Source organism: Tupaia chinensis, unplaced genomic scaffold (assembly GCF_000334495.1).
Source record: "Tupaia chinensis unplaced genomic scaffold, TupChi_1.0 Scaffold000147_1, whole genome shotgun sequence".
NCBI lineage: Eukaryota > Metazoa > Chordata > Mammalia > Scandentia > Tupaiidae > Tupaia > Tupaia belangeri.
Genome location: NW_006159617.1, coordinates 277,523 through 298,327, shown reverse-complemented (window position 1 = coordinate 298,327; position 20,805 = coordinate 277,523). Strand labels below are relative to the sequence as shown.

At 39.8% G+C, this 20,805-nt stretch overlaps 1 protein-coding gene across 1 annotated transcript in view; it reads right to left on the bottom strand.

Annotated features, from left to right (window-relative positions):
* The window catches only part of GKAP1 (G kinase anchoring protein 1), a gene marked incomplete in the record, with an annotated part of 88,406 nt that overhangs the window by 21,310 nt on the left and 46,291 nt on the right, over positions 1-20,805 (bottom strand). Inside the window, 1 exon segment of the mRNA XM_014586617.2 lies at positions 7,464-7,616. Within this exon segment, the coding sequence (XP_014442103.1) occupies positions 7,464-7,616 (153 nt within the window).

Sequence of the window (20,805 nt, the reverse complement as noted above, 5' to 3'; positions counted from 1 at the left end):
AGAAGAGATAGGAAAGACTTCTTAAATAAGACCCCCAACGCACACTCGATAATCCCCAAAATAGACAATTGGGATTACATCATACTAAGAAGTTTGCATGGCAAAAGACACAGTAATTAGTGTGAATAGACAGCCCACAGAATGGGGAAATATTTTTGTAAACTATGGATCAGATAAGGGACTGATAACCAGAATTTACAAGGAACTCAAGCAGCTGTTCCAAAAAAAAGATGATCAATTCTATTAAAAGATGGGAGAATGAATTGAAAAAAAAACACTCGCTAAAGATGACATACGAATAGCTAAAAGGCATATGAAAAAAATGCTCAACATCCCTCACTGTAAAGGAAATGCAGATCAAAACAACAGTGAGATACCACCTAACCCCAGTCAGAATGACTAAGATTAAAAAAAAAAAATGAAATGATAAGTGCTGGCGGGGGTGTGGTGAAAGGGGAATTCTCTTACACTGCTGGTGGGAATGTAAATTGGTCCAGCCACTGTGAAGAACAATTTGGAGATTCCTCAAAAATCTACAAATAGAACTATCATATGATCCAACAATCCCATTCCTTGGTATCTACCCAAAGGACAGAAGAATACTTTAATGGAAAAGCGCTTGCACGTCGATGTTTATTGCAGCATTATTCACAATTGCTAAGTCATGGAAACAACCCAAATGCCCACGAAGAGATGAATGGATAGAAAAAATGTGGCAAATATACCCAATGGCATACTATTCAGCCCTAAAAAAAACAAAACCCTGACTTTTGACAGGAAGTGGATGAATATGGAAGATTTACTGCTGAGTGAAGCAAGCCAGGCTATGAAAGAGAGGCACTGTATGTCCCCACTTGATATATACCGAGTGTCCACACTCTATGACTCAAACTAATTCACTAAAGGCTATAGAAACACAGTATATAAATGTAAATACCAGATATAGTACGTGTTCAAGAGGAGGGTCTGAGGAAGGACATGTAGAAAAAAAATAGGGAGGCAAATATTAATGTCACAAAGAAATGCGGTATTATATATGTTGAAGATATTTCATAGTTTTATCAACTGTATTGGGGAAAAATGTTCACCTGTTGAAATATCCATTTTGTAAGACAAATAATAATGTGATTGAATGTATAAAAGAAAATGAAATGAAAAATAAATTAATAAAAAAAAAATTTAGATAAATAAACTTAAAGCAAGGCTGGTTGCATTTTTCTTTTCATATTTATAATCAATGTAAATACTAAAACGTTTGTCAGGAAGCAAGGCATATAATATATACTTTTAACTACTTATTTCTCATATACTGCTGAATAGTATTTTGTGTTAAGCTGAGCCTATAATGAGCCAAAATAATTTAATATGTAATGGGGCATCTCTCTGTCTGACGAGCACATGTGCACTGTAACAAAAACCTCATAAAGAAGATTGAATGTGGAATTTACCACTGTGGCATCATGTCAGCATTCAAAAATTTTCAGATTTTACAGCATTTTGGATTTCAGATTTTAGGATTAAGAAGCTCAACTTGTGTGTTTGTGTGCACATGTGTGCATGCATGCATGTATGTGTATCACATATTAGACAAAAAGAAAATTAACCCAATATGCAGTTTAAGAAGTTGAACATTGGGACTGGCAGGTGGCGTAGTGGTTAAGGGCACTGGACTCTGACATGGCTGACCATGGTTCAAGTCCCAGACCTGGTGGCTTCCTTTCTCACTTCCCCCCTCTCTTCTCTCTCGCTCTCGTCAAATTAAAAAATAAATAAATGTAGGGGCCAGCAGTTAGCGTAATGGCTATCTCACTGGACTCCCATGTAGTCAACCGTAGTTCGCGTCCCATACCCAGTGGCTTAAAACTCACGCTGGGCGTGTGTGCATGCGTGCCCAAGATCCCGGGAGGAGAACGGAGAAGGGATTGTGGCATGGCCATCCCCCTGGGTGGTGATTTCTCACTTTCTGTCTCTCTCTGTCTGTCTGGAGAGCGCATGCGCCCTATAGCAAAAAAAAAAAAAAAAAAAAAAAAAAAAAGAAAAGAAAAATAAATGAAATAAGGTAGTTCTAAGAAAAAAAAAGGAGGTTGAACATTATCGATATCTTGGCAATCCCCTACTGCCTCTCCCAAATCATATCCCTGTCCATCCCACCCTGAGGATATCAACTATTACGAATTTCATCTTTGTCATTTGCTTCCTTTGTTAGTCTTTTGCTAAATGTATATGGTCACTGAATAATATATTAAATTTTCTATTTTTTGAGATTGATATAAATGGCACTAAACTACTGTATTGGGGGACTTCTTTTTTTTAAAATTAAACATTACATTCTTGATATTTACGTTGCTATGTATGGTTACAGCTCATTCATTTCTTCTATTGATTTTGCTATTACAGACAACTGAGTTTTTTTTAAAGATTTTATTTTACTTTGTTTGTTTATTTATGTATGTATGTATGTATGTATGTATGTATGTATGTATGTATTTATTCTAAAATTTGACCAGAGGCGGATGGAGTGAGAGAGAGAGAGAGAAAGAAATCCACTAGGTCCAGGACTCAAACCATGGTCGGCTATGTGGAAGTCCAGCATCCTTTACCACCATGCCACCTGCTGGCCTCACAAACAACTGAGGTTTGAACATTCTTCTTGAACATGTTTCTACAGCTTAATCTAGGGATATGATTATCTAGAACACTGGTCATACCCATCATCTTCAACTTTAAGTTAATGCCAAGTTGTTTCCAAAATGGTTATACTGATTTACATTCCCATTAGTAGTGTGATACTGTTTTTCTATAGCCTTACCAATACTTAGCTTAATCTATCTAAATTCTATCAATAACCTTCACCTTCCTTCAATTTTTCCTGGGCACTGCAGTGAAATTAATATTTTTACTGGGTTATCAGAAAAGCCATGACACATTTTTGCATAGGAAAAAATACGTCATGACTTTTCTAATAATCCAATATATACAGGGGCTAGTCGGGGCATACTGGTTAATGGTGCTGGACTCCCACAAGGCTAACTGTGGTTCAAGTCCCACACCCGGTGGCTTGAAAATCATGCTGGGGGTGTGTGTGCATGCATGCTTAAAATCCCAGGAGGAAAAAGGACTGTGGCGTGGCCATCCTCCCAGGAGGGGGGGGGAAATGATCTCTCACTTTCCCTCTCACTCTCTCTCTCTTTCTCTCTAGTGAGCATACATGCCCTGTGGCAAAAAAATCTAAAAAAAAAAAACAAAACAGAAATGTGTGTGTATATATATATATACACGCACATATATAAATATATTACAGTCTAAATATGTTAGACTGTAATTGCTAACTTCCCTAATAATAGTGCAAGAAGGGCAATATAGCATAACTGATAAGCTACAGAGCTATATTTTTATTTCAGATTTGTTTGATTTCAAATCTGTTCTCTGTCCATTATACCACTATCACATTGATTTAATTATATATAGTTAATATTATTTGTTTAAACTTACACATACCCAATTTTAGTCTATATAATGGATGAGGTACCTAAATACTTGCTAAAATACATTAATAACATTCCTTCTCTTCAAAAATGATCTGAGATAGCTTTAAAAAGTAAGAAAGGGAGACAGCAGATAGTGTAATGGTTACATGGTTGGACTCACATGTAGTAGACAGCGGTTCGAGTCTCAGGCCTGGCAACTTAAAAACTCATGCCAGATGCATGTGTGTGCATGCCCAACATCCTGAGAGGAGAAGGGACTGTGTGTGGCTATCATCCCTGAGGGGTGATTTCTCACTTACTCTCTCTCTCTGTCTCTCTGGCGAGTGCATGCACCCCATAGCAAAAATCTCTCTCTCAAAAAAAGAGTCAGTCAGTGCCATAGTGATTCAGGCAGCTGGATTTCACGTGTCTGTGTGGTTTGAGTCCTGGACCCAGAGGCTTAAAAACACATTGGCTGCATGTGTGTGCATACCCAAAATCCCAAGAGGAGAAGGGACTGCAGAGAGGCCATCTCCCCTGGAGGGTGCTTTCTCATTTCCTCTCTCTCCAGAGTGTGCACACATACTCTCAAGAGAAATTTTTTAAAAAAATAATAAAAGGAAGGGACCAGCAGTTAGCGTGATGGCTATGTCGCTGAATTTCTATGCAGCCGACTGCGATTTGAGACCCGAACCCAGTGGCTTAAACTCATGCCAGGCGCATGTGCATGTGTGCCCAAGATCCTGAGAAGAGAATGGATGAAAAGGGATTGTGGCGTGGCCATCCCCCCAGGGGGGTGATTTCTCACTTTCTCTCTTTCTGTCTCTCTCTCTCTCTCTCTCTGTCTTTTCTGGTGAGTGCACGCACTCTATAGCAAAAACCTCTCCAAAAAAATAAAGTAAAATAAAAAAAAATTAAAAAATAAAAGGAAAAAGACATGGAATAAAAAGGGGTACCATCATCACGAGAAAGGAGGAAGCAAATATGCTAACCATAAATGTTAACATGGTTGCTTGGACTCTGCATAAAGTTTGGCAGTAAGCGAAGGACAGCAAAACACTAAATTTAATGCCAAAAAGGAAGAAGTTCACAAGTACCTCGGGGCAGGAAAGGATTGCTCACTACTAAACCAAAAATATATTTTCACATGGAACAGTGTTACTTATAAACCAATCTCAGAGTGGCATTACAGTAAAAAATTCTTACGGGTCTGACTTCTGGGTGTCCCATATAACATGATATATGTTTAATTTGTTGAATGACTTAATTTTTCAGTCTTCTTAGTAAACAAAGAGATAACATCCATTGAAGACAGTAAAAGAATAAGCATCAGGTTCTTAGAATTTGCAATAGTTACTGCAAGAATTTGTCAAAGTCAGAATAAGATTAATCAAAGGACTGTTAAGCAATGAAGATATGGCAAAAGTTATGTAGCACTGACTTTTCAGATGAGTACATTAGCACTATTTATTTGTTTAGGTTTTTGCCATAGGGCTCAGGCGCCCACCAGAGAGGAGACAGAGAGATATAAATAGAGAAAGTGAGAAACCACCCCAGGGGGATGGCCACACCACAATCCCTTCTCCTTCCAACTCCTCTCAGAATATTGGGCAGGCATGCACACATATGCCTGGCATGATTTTTAAGCCTCTGGGTCTGGGACTTGAACTGTGGTTTGTGGGAATCTTGCCACATTATTCACCACGCCACCTGCTGGCCCCATCAGCACTGTTTAAAAAAATATTTTCTAGCAATATCTGGCAGTCCAGGAGTTAATTAAATTAGAATAGAGAGGGTAGACAGTACTGTGAGAGCCAGTGCTGCATACTGGCAAGAAGGGAATAACAGAAAAGTAAGAAAGTAAAGGCAAAGTGAGTGTCCTTAGGGATGTTGTGGAAATTACTTACAAAGTTTCAGGCTGGTAAAAGTTGTTGATGGACTGTAGGTCAATATAAGGTAAGAACAGGTTCACAGTAAAGAGGAAGTAGGAGAGACTAGCGGTTGTGGTGAGAAAAACAAATGCAGATTTAGAGGAGTAAAAGGTAACACGTGCTGGGACCAGCAGTTAGCATAATGGCTATGTCACTGAACTCCCATGTAGTCGACCGCGGTTCAAGTCTCGGACCCGGTGGCTTAAACTCACGCCGGGTGCGTGAGTGCCCAAGATCCCGAGAGGAGAATGGAGAAGAAGGGATTACAGTGTGGCCATCCCCCCTGGGGGGTGATTTCTCACTTTCTGTCTCTTTCTGTCTCTCTGGCAAGTGCACGCGCCCTATAGCAAAAACCTCTGCAAACAAAACAAAAACAAAAACAAAGGTAACACATGTTCTCTGCATGGTGGATTTGAGATGTGGTAGTGAGGAACCTGGATTAGGTCACACCTTCTCTGGCCCCACGAATCCAAGAGTTGGGTATGAGGAAAGAAGTACCCTTTTCTCCCTAATGTATTTGGTGATATTGGTCTGTAGCAGTTTGGCAACTCTTTCTATGAAAGCCCTTTCATAGTAAATATCTTAGGCTTTGTAGGTTATATACAACCTCTTGTCACTTATTTTTGCTTTTTATTAAAAACAGTATTTTAAAAATGTAATACCATTCTTAGCTCATGGGAAAAAAAGACAGCTGATAAGATTTTACTCATGGGCCATAACTTCTACCATTATAACAAGTTTTCTCACCACAACCGCTAGTCTCTCCTACTTCCTCTTTACTGTGAACCTGTTCTTACCTTATATTGACCTACAGTCCATCAACAACTTTTACCAGCCTGAAACTTTGTAGTAAGTAATTTCCACAACATCCCTAAGGACACTCACTTTGCCTTTACTTTCTTACTTTTCTGTTATTCCCTTCTTGCCAGTATGCAGCACTGGCTCTCACAGTACTGTCTACCCTCTCTATTCTAATTTAATTAACTCCTGGGCCGCCAGATATTGCTAGAAAATATTTTTTTAAACAGTGCTGATGGGGCCAGCAGGTGGTGTGTTATAACAGGACAAGTTATGGCCCAGGAGTAAAATCATGTAAAGGATAAGATTCTAACTTAGCTTTACAAAAAAAGACTTTATAATACAAATCCAATCTATTTCTTCACTCAGTCACTCACTCACTCAGTTCAATCCTACACTCAGTCACAGAATTTTTCAGTTTCCTGAATACTTAGTGTAAGGCCTTTCATAGCTCAGGGACTCTGTTCTTACAGTTCCCTAAGGCTGCAAAGTCCTTCTTTGGTTCTCATCCTATGTAGTTACTCATCATTCAAAAAATTCATCCCTGATGTTGCCTTTTTAGTATACTCAATACAATTCATCAAAGCAATAATTTATTACCTTTTCTACCCAAGATCTCTTTTTTGGGACCAGCAGATGGCTAAATGGTTACATCACTGGACTCCTACGCAGTCGACCGCGGTCCGAGTCCCAGACCCAGCGGCTTAAAACTCACACCAGGCATGTGCATGCATGCCCAAGATCCCGAGAGGAGAATGGAGGAGAAAGGATTGTGGCATGGCCATCCCCTACCGTGGGATGATTTCTCGCTTTCTATCTTTCTCTCTCTGTCTGGTAAGTGCATGAGCCCTAAAGCAAAAATCTCTCTTAAAAAAAATACTTTTTATTGTTTGTTTCTACCTTAAAGTCTTCATCTTACTGCATGATACTATCCTTACAGGTCTACCTCCTCATATCCCTACCTCTATGAGTGTCTAAAAAAAAAGGTCTTATCCATTTTGGTGTTACCACACTGGTGCTAGCCATACACTAGTAGTACCTCATAGTACACAGCATATAGCACATGCCCAATAAATATTCATCAATCAATAAATTATATACTTCATACTTCTAAATATTAATATCTTTACACAAAAATTAATAAGATAGTATTCTAAAACGATTACTTTATACAATCACAATTGGATTCCACTACTTACTTTTTTTAAAAAAGAAAAATTACATTTAATTTCACTATGGTTTTAAGGTAATTTTCTATTTTACATGCCTGGTTGTGTTCATGAGCTGTACAATTATCTGTTCCATTATATTCTGTAAGCTGTTCTCTTCTTTTTTCTCTAGTAAGAATTTTATGAACATCATCTTCCAGTCTATTGAAGAATCCTCCATCATGTGATAAAGTCTGAGAAGAACTCATTTCCTGTCAAAAATGAATTGCGATTTAATATCATTTGACATAAATGTGTATGCATTTAATAAATCTACTTGGTCACTGGAGGTATAAAGAAAAATGATAGTTGAGAGACAATCAACATTCAATCCTTATCTCCAAAAGATAAACAGTAGAGATCCATTTGCAAATGTTGTTTTCTCTTCAAAATTTTTAGAGTTAGGTATTGCTTGATTTAAAAATTTTTATTATTCATATACTGTAAGAGTCACCCACTTAATATATATAAGTGAATTTTTAGAGTATGTTCAGAGCTGTACAACTAATACCACAATCAATTTTAATAGCATTTCCATCAACCCCAAAAGAAACCCTGTGTCTATCAGCCATCACTCTCCATTTCCTTCTAATACTATGCCCGAGTCCCAGGAAACACTAATCTATTTTCTGTCTCTATAGATTTGCCTATTCTGGACATTTCACATAGATGGAATCATTTAATATGTGGATTGTCTTTGCACATTCTTTTTTAAAAAAGTAATTATCATTATTATTATTTAATTTGCTATGGGGTATGTGCATTCACCAGAGAGAGACAGAGAAAGAGAGAGAGGGAAAGTGATGCCCAGTGTGACCAAGCTTCCAGGTCCAGGATTTGAACTGCAGTTGGCCATGTGGGAGGTTTAGTACCTTAACAACTGCACCACCCTCTGGCCCCTTTGCTCATTCTTGATAGTGTCTCTTGCATCATGAAAGTTTTTTATTTGATGAAGTCCAATTTATCCAAGAAATCACTGTCTAACTCAAGGTCACAAAATGTTTACTCCTGTATCTTCACTAAGAGTTTTTAGCTCTTCTATTCCAGTGAGCATACATGCCCTATGACAAAAACCTTAAAAAAAAAAAAAAAAAAAAAAAAGAAAGAAAGAAAGAAATGAAAGAAAGAAAAGGCATAGCCTAAGAGAAAATATTTGCAAATCATATATCTGACAAAGGGCTTGTATCTAGACATAAAAACAAATAGTAACAAGATGACTATATATAAAAATGAACAAAAGATTTGAATAGACATTTCATCAAAGAAGATGTAACAATGTCTGAGAAGCGCATGAAAAGATGCTCAAAATCATCAGTCATTAGGAAAATGCAAACTAATACTACAATGAGATATACTATGTGCCCACTTGAATGGCCATAATTAAAATAAGAGACAATGTCAAGCACTGGCAAGGACATATCAAACCCAGAATCCTTGTAAGTTGCTGGTGGGAATGATAAATGGTACAGCCACTTTATTAATTTATTTATTTTTAGAGATTTTTGCTATCGAGAGACATAAAGTGAGAAATCACTACAATCCCTTCTCCTCCATTCTCCTCTCAGGATTTTGAGCATGCATATCCATGTGCCCAGCATGAACTTAAGTCACCAGTTCTGGGATTTGAACTGTGGTCGACTATGTCAGAGTCCAGTAATGTAACCATTACACCATCTGCTGGTCCCAAATATAGCCATTTTAGAAAACAAGTTGAAGGACTCTTAAAAAGTTAAACTGGGGCCAGCAGGTGGCTTGGTGGTTAAGGCCTTGGACTCCCACATAGCCAACTGTGGTTTGGATCCAGACCAGTGGCTTGAAACTCATGCCAGGCATGTGTGCATGTGTGCCCAAAGTCCTGAGAGGAGAATAGAAGAGAAGGTACTGTAGTACGGCTATCCTCCCTGGGAGTGATTTTCCACTTTCCCTCTTTCTGTTTCTGTCTCTATCTCTGGTGAGTGCATATGCCCTATGGCAAAAACCTTAAAATAAAAGTTAAATATAAATTTATCATACAACCCAGCAATTTCATTTTCGGTTAGCCACCTAGGAAAAATGAAAACATATATCACAAAGACATGTTCATATCAAGCCCATCAAATGGAGAAAAAAAAATTTTACAATGGAATACTTTCAGCAATCAAGTTAAATGAACTATTAACAACATGCTACACTATGGATAAACCACAACATACAGTGCTGGGCTGGCTCTGTTCCTCAGCGGTTAGTCACTGCATGAGGAAGCTTGATCCATTATGACCAAACAAGAGTTTGTGTCCCAGCCTTGGAGACTGAACATCCTGAGTACATGTGTATGTGCCTGGGATCTTGATGGGATGGAGAACTGGAAGGAAAAGAATCGTGGTGTGATAGAGTCCCACCAGAGGAGGGGGGCACATCACACATGTATGTTCTCTTTCTCTTTCATGTTTTTTATTAAAAAACAAACAAACAGACAAAAACAGGGACCAGCAGTTGGCGTACTGGCTATGTCGCTGGACTCCCATGTAGTAGACCGTGGTTTGAGTCCTGGACCTGGTGGCTTAAACTCACACCAGCTGCATGTGCATGCGTACCCAAGATTCCGAGAGGAGAACAGAGGAGAAGTGACTGCAGCATGGCCACCCCCCGTGGGGGTGATTTACTCTCTGTCTTTGTCTTTCTCTGTCTTTCCTCCGAGTGCATGTGCCTTATACCAAAACCTCTCCAAAACAAAAACAAAAACAATGTTTAATGTTAGGGGTCCAGCAGGTGGTGTGGTGGTCCACGTGCTGGATCCCCACATGGCTGACCCCAATTTGAATCCTGAACCTGGTGGCTTGCTTTCTCACTTTCTCCCTCTCTCTAGTGAGTGCATGTGTCCTACAACAAATTTAATAATAAAAAATAAAATTAAATAAATAATTCTTAAAAAAACACATAATGTTAGTATGAAAACCAAGCATGAAAGACTGCATATTTTATGAGTCCATTCATAATGAGCTAGCAGAACAGGCAAATCTACGGATATAGAAAGCAGATCTGTGGTTGCCAGAGATTGGAAGTGGCAGGAGGGATTACCTATAAAATGAACACAAGGGAACTTTTTGGGGTTATGAAACTATTCTAAAATTGGACTGTAGTTTTAGTTATAAAACATTTTTACAGATCATTTAACTTTGGGGACTAGCAGATGGCATAATTGTTACACCACTGAACTCCCACATAGTCAACAGCATTCCAAGTCCCTGACCCTGTGGCTTAAAATTCACACCCGGCACGTGTGTGTGTGTGTGCCCAAAATCCTGAAAGGAGAATGGAGGAGAAGGGAGTGTGGAGTGGCCATCTCCATGGGGGGTGAGTTCTTGTTTTCTGTCTCTATGGCTTTCTGTTGAGCACATACACCTTATAGCAAAAATATCTCTTAGAAAAAAAGTTATTTTAAAAAAAATCAGTAGTAATATTTTAATTCACCAGAGAGAGTAAGTAAGCAAGCAAGCTGTCAGGTCTGGGACTCTCAGTGTGGTCATCCATGGGGGAGTCTAGCACCTTAACCACCTCACCATCTGCTGGCCCAGTTACGTAGCTCTTTAAATATACTATGCATAATTGAACTATACACTTATAATGAGTAGATTTTATGATATGTAATTTTTTTGGAGAGGTTTTTGCTATAGGGCACATGTGCTCGCCAGAGAGAAAGAGACAGAAGAGACAAAGTGAGAAATCATCCCCAGGGGGGATGGCCACGCCACAACCCCTTCTCCACCATTCTCCTCTCGGGATCTTGGGCACGCACGCACACACGCCGAGTGTGAGTTTAAGCGACCAGTTCAGGACTCAAACTGTGGTTGATTACATGGGAGTCCAGTGACATAGCCATTACGCCATCTGCTGGTCCCAAAGTATGTAAATTATTAATAAAATAAAGCTATTAAAAAAAACCACCCATGATCCCACCATTTTATGTAAAAACTAGAACATTACCTCGCCTTGTGCCCATTTCCCTATTCCTATCTCCTATCAAGGTAACTATTATCCTGAATTTACAGCTTATCATTTCCATCTTCTGTAATGTTTCACAGATGTATCACCAAATAATGTCATTTCATTTTGCTTGTTTCATATTATGAAGTTTTTCACCAATATACTCTACACCTAGATTAATAGTTGTTAAAGTTTTCCTCTGTTTATATGTTCCCGTTTGTTTCTGCTTAGGTATTTTATAGTAACATACAGACATCATGGCATTTCATCTCAAAATCCTTTCATATGCAGTTACAAAAACCACAAACTTTCCAGTTTACTATTTTTTTAAGAGGTTTTTGCTATAGGGCGCATGTGCTCGCCAGACAGACAGAGAGACAGAAAGTGAGAAATCACCCCCCATGGGGGATGGCCACACCACAATCAATCCCTTCTCCTCCATTCTCCTCTTGGGATCTTGGGCACGCACGCACATGCGCTCGGCGTGAGTTTGAAGCCACTGGGTCCAGGACACGAACCGCGGCTGACCACGTGGGAGTCCAGTGACATAGCCATTATGCTAACTGCTGGGTGAAAAACCCACAAACTTTCCAGTTTTACCATAATATCATTATTGTGCCTAATAAAAATTATATTCCTAATATCACCTTATATATATCTCGTTCATATTTAAATCTCTCCAGTTTTATCAAAATGTCTTTTTTATTGCTATCTAATAGGGTCTTCACGTTGCATTTGTTCATCCCTTAAATTTCCTGTAATCTAGAATGCCCTCTCCCCACACCGCACAATTTCTTCATGACACTTTCTAGTTTAAGAGACCAGTGCAGCTGTCATACAGAGCTCCACTTCTATACTTGTCTGACTGCTTCCTTTAGGTTTCACTACCTTGTACTTCTTTCTTTTTTTTGGAGAGGTTTTTGCTATAGGGCGCGTGTGCTCGCCAGAAAGACAGAAAGAGACAGAGAGACAGCAAGCGAGAAATCACCCCCCAGGGGGGATGGCCACGCCACAATCCCTTCTCCTTCACCCTTCTCTTGGGATTTTGGGCACGCCTGAGTTTTAAGCCACCAGGTCCAGGACGTGAACCGCAGTCGACTACACGGGAGTCCAGCAACATAGCTGTTAGGCTAACTGCTGGTTCCTTTCTTTTTTTTAAGAGATATTTTTGCTATAGGGTGTGTACGCTCACTGGAAAGAGAGAGAGAGAGCCAGAGAAAGAGAGAGAGAGAGAAAGCGAGAAATCACCCCCAATGGGGATGACCATGCTGCAATCCCTTTTCTTTCATTCTCCTCTCAGGATTTTGGGCATGCACACACACACACCAGGTGTGAGTTTCAAGCTGCTGGGTCTGGGACTCGAACCACTGTTGACTACATGGAAGTCCAGTGATGTAACTATTATGTCATCTGGGGGTCCACTAACTTGTACCTCTGATCCCTAAGGAAGAAGTCTGATCTTAAGGCCTGACTTACATAAATAAGTTTAGCATTTTTAGCAAGAATACTTAGAGTTGCTTAAGTATTGGTATTATAAAATTGGCACCACTCTGATACAAGCTTCTGAGACTTGTTTTTCCACTCTTCATTCTCTTCCATTTATCCATGTTGTCTGAAGCTATAAATTCATTTTCACTGCTGCATAAACCAATGTATGCTTATACTAAATGTCATCCCTCTTATTGAAATTAACATTTGGCTTTTCCCACTTTTTTCTTGGGGAGGGTATGGGAGTGGGATGACCTCTTATACACATAAATGTTCCTGTACGCGGCTCCGAGGACACATGTGTAACTTTCTCTGGGGCATGTATCCTAGGAGTGGACTAAGTCACAGTTGACATCAGAGGTTAGCAAACTACAGCCCAGAAGGTGTCTACTCACTGATTTAAGTGTTACTTGTAGCTGCTTTTATACTACAGTGGCAGAACTGAATGGTTAGGACTGATACCAGATATGCTTCAAAGCCTAAAATATTTGTTACCTGGCCCTTTACACTGACTCCTAGATAATAACAAATAGTCAACTTTATAAGAACACCAAACTTATACAAAATAGTGTATTTATAAGAAATTACATTCCACCAATATAAGTTGATCCATAACTTTACTGGTCTATAACCTCTGAATTGCAATATTTTCAAACTTCATAATTTTTGCTTTCCTGGTGGATGAGGAAAAAAAAAAATCTCAGTGTAATCTTGATTTGCATTTCTCTAAGTAGCAGCAAAACTGTGAACTTTTTTCTCTGTATGTTTGCTCTTCATAGTTCCTATTTTGTGAAATATCTGATTATCTCTTGCCATTTCTTTTTTGTATTTCCATCTTATGAGACATAGTTACCATCTGATTACAGTTTTAAACCTACGTGGATACTAATTCACTTTCAGCACTTTTTTTTGGTTTATTGCAAAAGGGCATATCAACTCCCCCAAAAAAGAGAGGGAGGGGAAGTACCCCCACAATGGGGAAAGGTCATGCTCCAATCATTTTTCCTCCATTTCTCCATCCTGCCAGTGTTTGGACGTGCACACACATGCATGGGGCTTGTTTCTCAAGCTGCAGGTGCTGGGACTCAAACTACACTTGGTCATGTGGGACTGTGGGATTAGCTTCCTTAACCAGCAGGTCCATAGGCTGACAAGGTAAATCTACTTTCTGCTCTCTTGTAGCACAGACCTTGATGGATCCAAGTCTTGAATTTAACTTGAAATTATTAAGTACTTAAGGTCTTTGGATACTAGGGAAATAAAACCAGTAAGATAAACTTCAGACTTCAAAGAACTCAAATTCCAGTGAGTAAGTAAAAGAATGATAAAACAAGGTGTTGAGTGCTATAAAGTACACACAAGATGTTCTGGGCATCTAAATAAGGCCAGGATCAGGCATCTCAATAAGGCCTTCAGGAAGAAGTGACCCTTTGGCCAAATTCTGAAGTATAGTTAGCCAGATTATAAGACAGAAAGGAAGAACACATGGGTAAGCAAGGCAGTATTAAAAAAACTGAGTGTATTAACAAAAACTCTAAATATTTTTACATGGCTCGGCAAAGAGAGTCAATTTTGAAATATGAGAAGGGACCAGCAGATGGCGTAATGGTTACATTGCTGGACTCCCATGTACTCAACCACAGTTTAAGTCCCTGACCTGGTGACTTAAAACTCACCTTGGGCACATGTGTGTGCATGCCCAAAGTCCCAAGAGGAGAATGGGAGAGAAGGAGTTGTGGCATGGTCATCCCCCCGGGGGAGATTTCTCACTTTCTGCCTCTCTGTCTCTCCAATGAGTGCACATGCTCTATAGCAAAAATCTCTCTTTTTTTTTTTTTTTTTTTTTGAGAGGTTTTCACTATTGGGCGCATGCGCTCGCCAGACAGAGACAGAGAGACAGAAAGCGAGAAATCACCCCCCAGGGGGGATGGTCAAGCCGCAATCCCTTCTCCTCCATTCTCCTCTTGGGATCTTGGGCACGCATGCACACGCGCCCAGCGTGAGTTTTAAGCCACCGGGTCCGGGACGTGAACCGAGGTCGACTACATGGGAGTCCAGCGACATAGCCATTACGCTAACTGCTGATTCCCGCAAAAATCTCTCTTGAAAGAAAGAAAGAAATTAAGAAAGAAAGAAAGAAAGAAAGAGAGAGAGAGAGAGAGAGAGAGAGAGAGAGAGAGAGAAAGGAAGGAAGGAAGGAAGGAAGGAAGGAAAGAAGGAAGGAAGGAATTCAAAAACTAGTAAGGGAAGAAAAATGGCTGATGTGATGGGAAGGGATTGCTGGCTTTTATCACAAATACTCCTACCATTCAATTAATTACTATATGCATACATTCCTGAAGTAAAAACATGCTGAAGAATAAGCCCTAAAGAAGTAATCGTTGAGGAGACCAGCAGTTAGTGCAATGGCTGTGTCGCTGGACTCCCACATAGTCGACTGTGGTTCAAGTCCCGGACCTGGTGGCTTAAACTCACGCCAGGCTCATGTGCATGCGTGCCCAAGATCCCGAGAGGAGAATAGAGGAGAAGGGATTGCAGTGTGGCCATCCCCCCTGGGGGGTGATATCTCACTTTCTGTCTTTCTCTTTCTGGTGAACGCATGCGCCCTATAGCAAAAACCTCTCCCCCCAAAAAAAGAAATGATCGTTGAGAGCACCTAAAAGCATGACTGAAAGGCTAATGAAAAACTGTATAATTACTGATAATGCTTAATACCACTGATAAATTTTTTAAATAATCTTTATACTTTATTTTTTTTTTTTGGAGAGATTTTCACTGTAGGGCGCGTGCGCTCGCCAGACAGAGAGAGACATAGAGACAGAAAGCGAGAAATCACCCCCCAGGGGGGATGGTCATGCTGCAATCCCTTCTCCTCTATTCTCCTCTCGGGATCTTGGGCACGCACACGTGCCCAGCGTGAGTTTTAAGCCACCGGGTCTGGGACACGAACCGCGGTCGACTATGTGGGAATCCAGCGACATAGCCATTACGCTAACTGCTGGTTCCCAATAATCTTTATACTTTTGAATAGTCTTAGAAAAGTTATGAAGTTAGGGACCAGCAGTTAGCGTAATGGCTATGTCACTGAATTCCCATGTAGTCGACTGCGGGTCAAGTCCCGGACCCGGTGGCTTAAACTCACACCAGGCGCATGTGCGTGCATGCCCAAGATCCCTAGAGGAGAATGAATTGTGGCATGGCCATTCCCCTTGGGGGCAGGGGTGATTTCTCGATTTCTGTTTCTCTCTGTCTTTCTGGCAAATGCAAGTGCCCTATACAAAAACCTCTCAAAAAAAAAAAAAAAAAGAAAGAAAGAAAGAAAGAAAAGAAAAGTTATGAAGTTAGTGCAGAGGTCCCACATTCTCCCACTCAGGTTCCCCTACTGTCAACCTCTCACATCATTGTGCTCTATTTATTACAGCTACAGTATACAGATCCCATATTTTCTTCAGGTTTCACTAACTGTCCTTTTTCTGTTCCAAGGTACTATGTTCAATCTAGCTGCCATGTCTCCTTAGCCTTCCTGGTCCATGACAGTTCCTCATATTTTGTTTTGATTACTTTGACAGTTTTGAGTAATTCTCATCATACTGGTCACGTAGTTTGTAGAATGTCTCTTGATTTGGGTTTGCTTGACGTTTTCCCATGGCTGGACTTGGTTTTGGGTTTTGGGGAGAAAGACCACAGAAATCTAATGCCATTCCCCTTCAGTTATACCAAGGCTGCACATTATCGGCATGACTATGACTGATGGATTAACACTGAGCGCCGCGTCCATTTGGTGGTTGCCAGGTTTCTCCACTGTAAAGCTACCTTCCCTCCTTTCCGTACTCTTTTAGAAGTGAGCCACTAAGCGCACAGCCCACACTGTATAATTATTTTTAACACACCTATATCAGTATCGATGTAGATATATATTTGTACTTTAGGCACCAATATTACATGATTTACTTTATTTCTCAAATTGTCCCAGATCCAGCTGTTGGGAGCTATTTTAGGACGGTTCCTATGTGCCTTTGACACCCATCCTCCTGTTTTTTGAGTATTTCTTTACTTTCCGGAACTACAAGATTCTTTAGGCTTAACCTGTATATCCCTTGTTGCAGCCCTAGAAACAGCAATTTCTCCAAGGAGTCCTGGGGTTCTTTCTAATTGAATTATCAGAACCACTGATTAATTTCAACATCATAAACAGCACCATGATTTTATGACCTTTGATGTAACATGATAGGAAATATATCATATGACCTAGGAAATATTCTCACCTATCTTACCTCAGGAAAACAACTGGAATATATCAAGCCTCAAGAGTTAATTAGCAGTTTATAAGAAATCCTGTAAAGCTATAACCCCGAGATCCCCACGTAACCACATGATCTGCCCTGAGGTGAAGCCATGGGTATCAGCTGAAAACATGGAGTGGAATGGAGTCAATGCTGTCTACGAGAAAAGATCTCCCTCTATTCTTCCATGGTGTGGTTTTATGGTTTCCTGCTGGATTAAACTGGGCCTGTTATTTACAATAAAAAAGAGTTTAACATGCACAAATTTTAAAAGACATGAACAAGAATGAGCTCAGCATAGAGAGAAGAGCAAGAAATAGGTTGAATTGCTTAGGTAAGATGGGATTTTTAAAAGCTGGGATTAGCTTTGGGAACCAGCAGTTGGCATAATGGCTATGTCACTGGACTCCCACGTAGTCGACCATGGTTCACGTCCTGGATCCAGTGGCTTAAAACTCATGCCAGGCGCATGTGCGTGCGTGCCCAAGATCCCGAGAAGAGAATGGAGGAGAAGGGATTGCAGTATGGACCATCCCCCCTGGGGGGTCATTTCTCGCTTTCTGTCTCTATGTCTCTCTGGCAAGCGCATGCACCCTATAGCGAAAACCTCTCCAAAAAAAAAAGAAAAAAAAAGCTGGGATTAGCTTTAAAATTTAATAATCTAACTTTATTATTACTACTTTCCTGTGTTTTAGTAGTATTAACTACAAAGTTTACATTTTGACATCTTTTTTTTTATTCTAATCACACATTAATCACTTATAATAATTTTAAAAATCAATACATCCAACGCTACTTTTTTTTTTTTTTTGGAGAGGTTTTTTGCTATAGGGCGCATGCGCTCGCCAGCCAGCACGAGACAGAAAGCGAGAAATCACCCCCCAGGGGGGATGGCCACACCACAATCCCTTCTCCTCCATTCTCCTCTCGGGATCTTGGGCACACACGCACATGTGTCCAGCATGAGTTTTAAGCCACTGGGTCCAGGATGCGAACCATGGTTGACTAAATGGGAGTCCAGCGACATAGCCATTACGCTAACTGCTGGTCCCCCAACGTTACTTTTTTTTTTGGAGAGGTTTTCGCTATAGGGTGCGTGCACTCACCAGACAGACAGAGACATAGAGACAGAAAGCGAGAAATCACCCCCCGGGGGGATGGTCACACCGCAATCCCTTCTCCTCTGTTCTCCTCTCGGGATCTTGGGCACGCACGCACACGTGCCTGGCGTGAGTTTTAAGCCACTGGGTCCGGGATGTGAACCGCGGTCGACTATGTGGGAGTCCAGCGACATAGCCATTACACTAATGGCTGGTTCCCCCCAACGTTACTTTTAATAACATAACAAATTCTTTATCCAAGCTCATATAACAACCAAAGGTAGATACAATGGAAGCACAGTATGACAAAAAAGAAATATGCTGTGGTACCAGATAGGTCTGGGTTTGTTCCCTGGCTCTTTTCCTTTCCAGTCCTTTTTATTTTTAATATAGCTTTAAAATAGTACAGGAGACGGCAGGTGGTGTGATGGTTAAGGGCGTTGGACTCCCACATGACCAACTGTGGTTCAAGTCCTCAACCTGGCAGCTTCCTTTCTCATTTTCCCTCTCTCTCTTGCTCTGTCCCTCTCTGGTCAAATTTTAAAATGAATGAATGCATGAATGAATGAATGAAAAAGTTAAGTTAAATAAAATAATTATTTAAAAAAATATAGTACATAGATAGACATGACATAAAATTCAAAAGTTTATATTGTGAAAAGGAAGCCTTGTTCTCCTAGCCCCATAGCAGCTTCCCCCACCTTTGGCAACCACTATTACAGTTTCCAAGATACTTTTTCAGAGATAGTCTATTCAAGCATATTAAAGACTTGACCTTTTAGACTTTAAGACATATAATTAACACTAAAATTTTTAAGGCTATAAAACTGTATCAGAAGAAATGGAGTTAGGAAGGCCACGTAAAAGTGGTACTAAAGAGAATGAAGTAGCTATAAAATACCCTTCTTAGGCAGTAATGGCATTTAAAAAGGCAACATATTAAGATGTAAAAACAACACTCTGGAAGCCAGCAGGTGGCATGGTGGTTAAGCACAGGACTCCCACAAGGCTGACTACAGTTCAACCCGGACATGGTGGCTTGCTTTCTCACTTTCCCCCTCTCTCCCCTTGTCTTTCTCTGGTCAAATTAAAAACAATAATAATAAATGAATAAAATAATTCTTCTAGAAATACTCATTAAAATATACGACGAGCTGAGGTTTTATAAAAATGTATATACAGGAATCTATTCTGTTACTAATTTTGCTCATCTAGAATTCTCTTGGGATATTCTTGGCTATACTGTAGTGGAGGAAGCTGAGGGGACTGGTGTAGCAGTGGCAGTCAACATTTCCTGGACATTTAATGATGAAAAGCTAACTGGCTAATTGTCTCCCATTCCTGACTCCTTCAATTATCATTTTTATTCTATTTCAGTATAAGAGAAATTAAAAACAATTGGGAACATGGAGAAAGCAATGAGATTCATAATATATAATCAAGACAGATAAAGAAAAAGGAAATAATGACATTAATCTGAAAACAAGCTTAACTAACAGTTAGAGGAATGCAGTTCAGGTACCCCTCATCACACATCAATAAACTAAAATATCTTCTCCTTCTTGGCATAAGCAACATATTAAAGATGGAAAGAATTATCAATTATGCAACATGTAATGTAACAAAGACTAGTACCTTTGTAAGAGCAGGAAATACATTGCATTTTTTTTAAAGATTATATCTAACTCTATTTATTATCATTATTTTCCAATTTGATCAGAGAGAGAGAGAGAAAGAAAGAGAGGGAAAGTGAGAAAGCAAGCCACCAGGTCCAGGAGTTGAACCACAGTTGGCCACTTGGGAGTCCAGCACCTTTAACCACCATGCCACCTGTCAGCACCAGAAAATACATTGCATTTTACAGTTCAAATAGAATTATTTTTAAGACTTATTTTTGGGTCTTCAGAAGAAGATTCCTCATGGCTCCTGCTAACTAGTCATTGCAGGGGACAGGAAAAATGAAGATTTTCTACTGATAATTCAGCCTCCAGCAAACAAAGCTAGCGTGGTAGGGACCCCTCTGGCCTTCTATCTGTCTCTGTGCTTCTGTCTTTGTCTCTCTCTGCTTCTATCCTCTCACTTTTTTGGTAATTTTTCCTTTTTTACATTTTTTTTAAAGGTAAAGTTTTTCTCTTGCTCCCAGCTCCACCTTTTGTTTTGTTAATAATCCCCTCTGGTCCTTCCGCCCAGGCAGGAGAGTTGAGGTCTTCAGAAGAGGAATTTCTCATGGCTCCTGCTAGCTAGTCATTTCGTGTGGTAGCTCGCCGTGCGGTTTTCTATTTTTTGGGTTTTTAAATCTTTTTTTTTGTTGTTTTTTTTTTAATTAAGAAAAACAATAATTACAATTTTTTTTGTCTTTTTTTTCTCTTTCTTTGTCATTGTTTCTCTCCTCTCTCTTTCATTTTCTTTTTTCTTTTCTCTCCACTCTTCAAAATCCATTCAATGTGTTTCTAGATGGATCTAAGGGCACCGTAGCTAAATATTGAAATACTATTAGAGTTAACATATTCCTCAACATCTACTGAATCTGCTGCACCAGCGATCACAACAGAATGGCAAAGAGATTC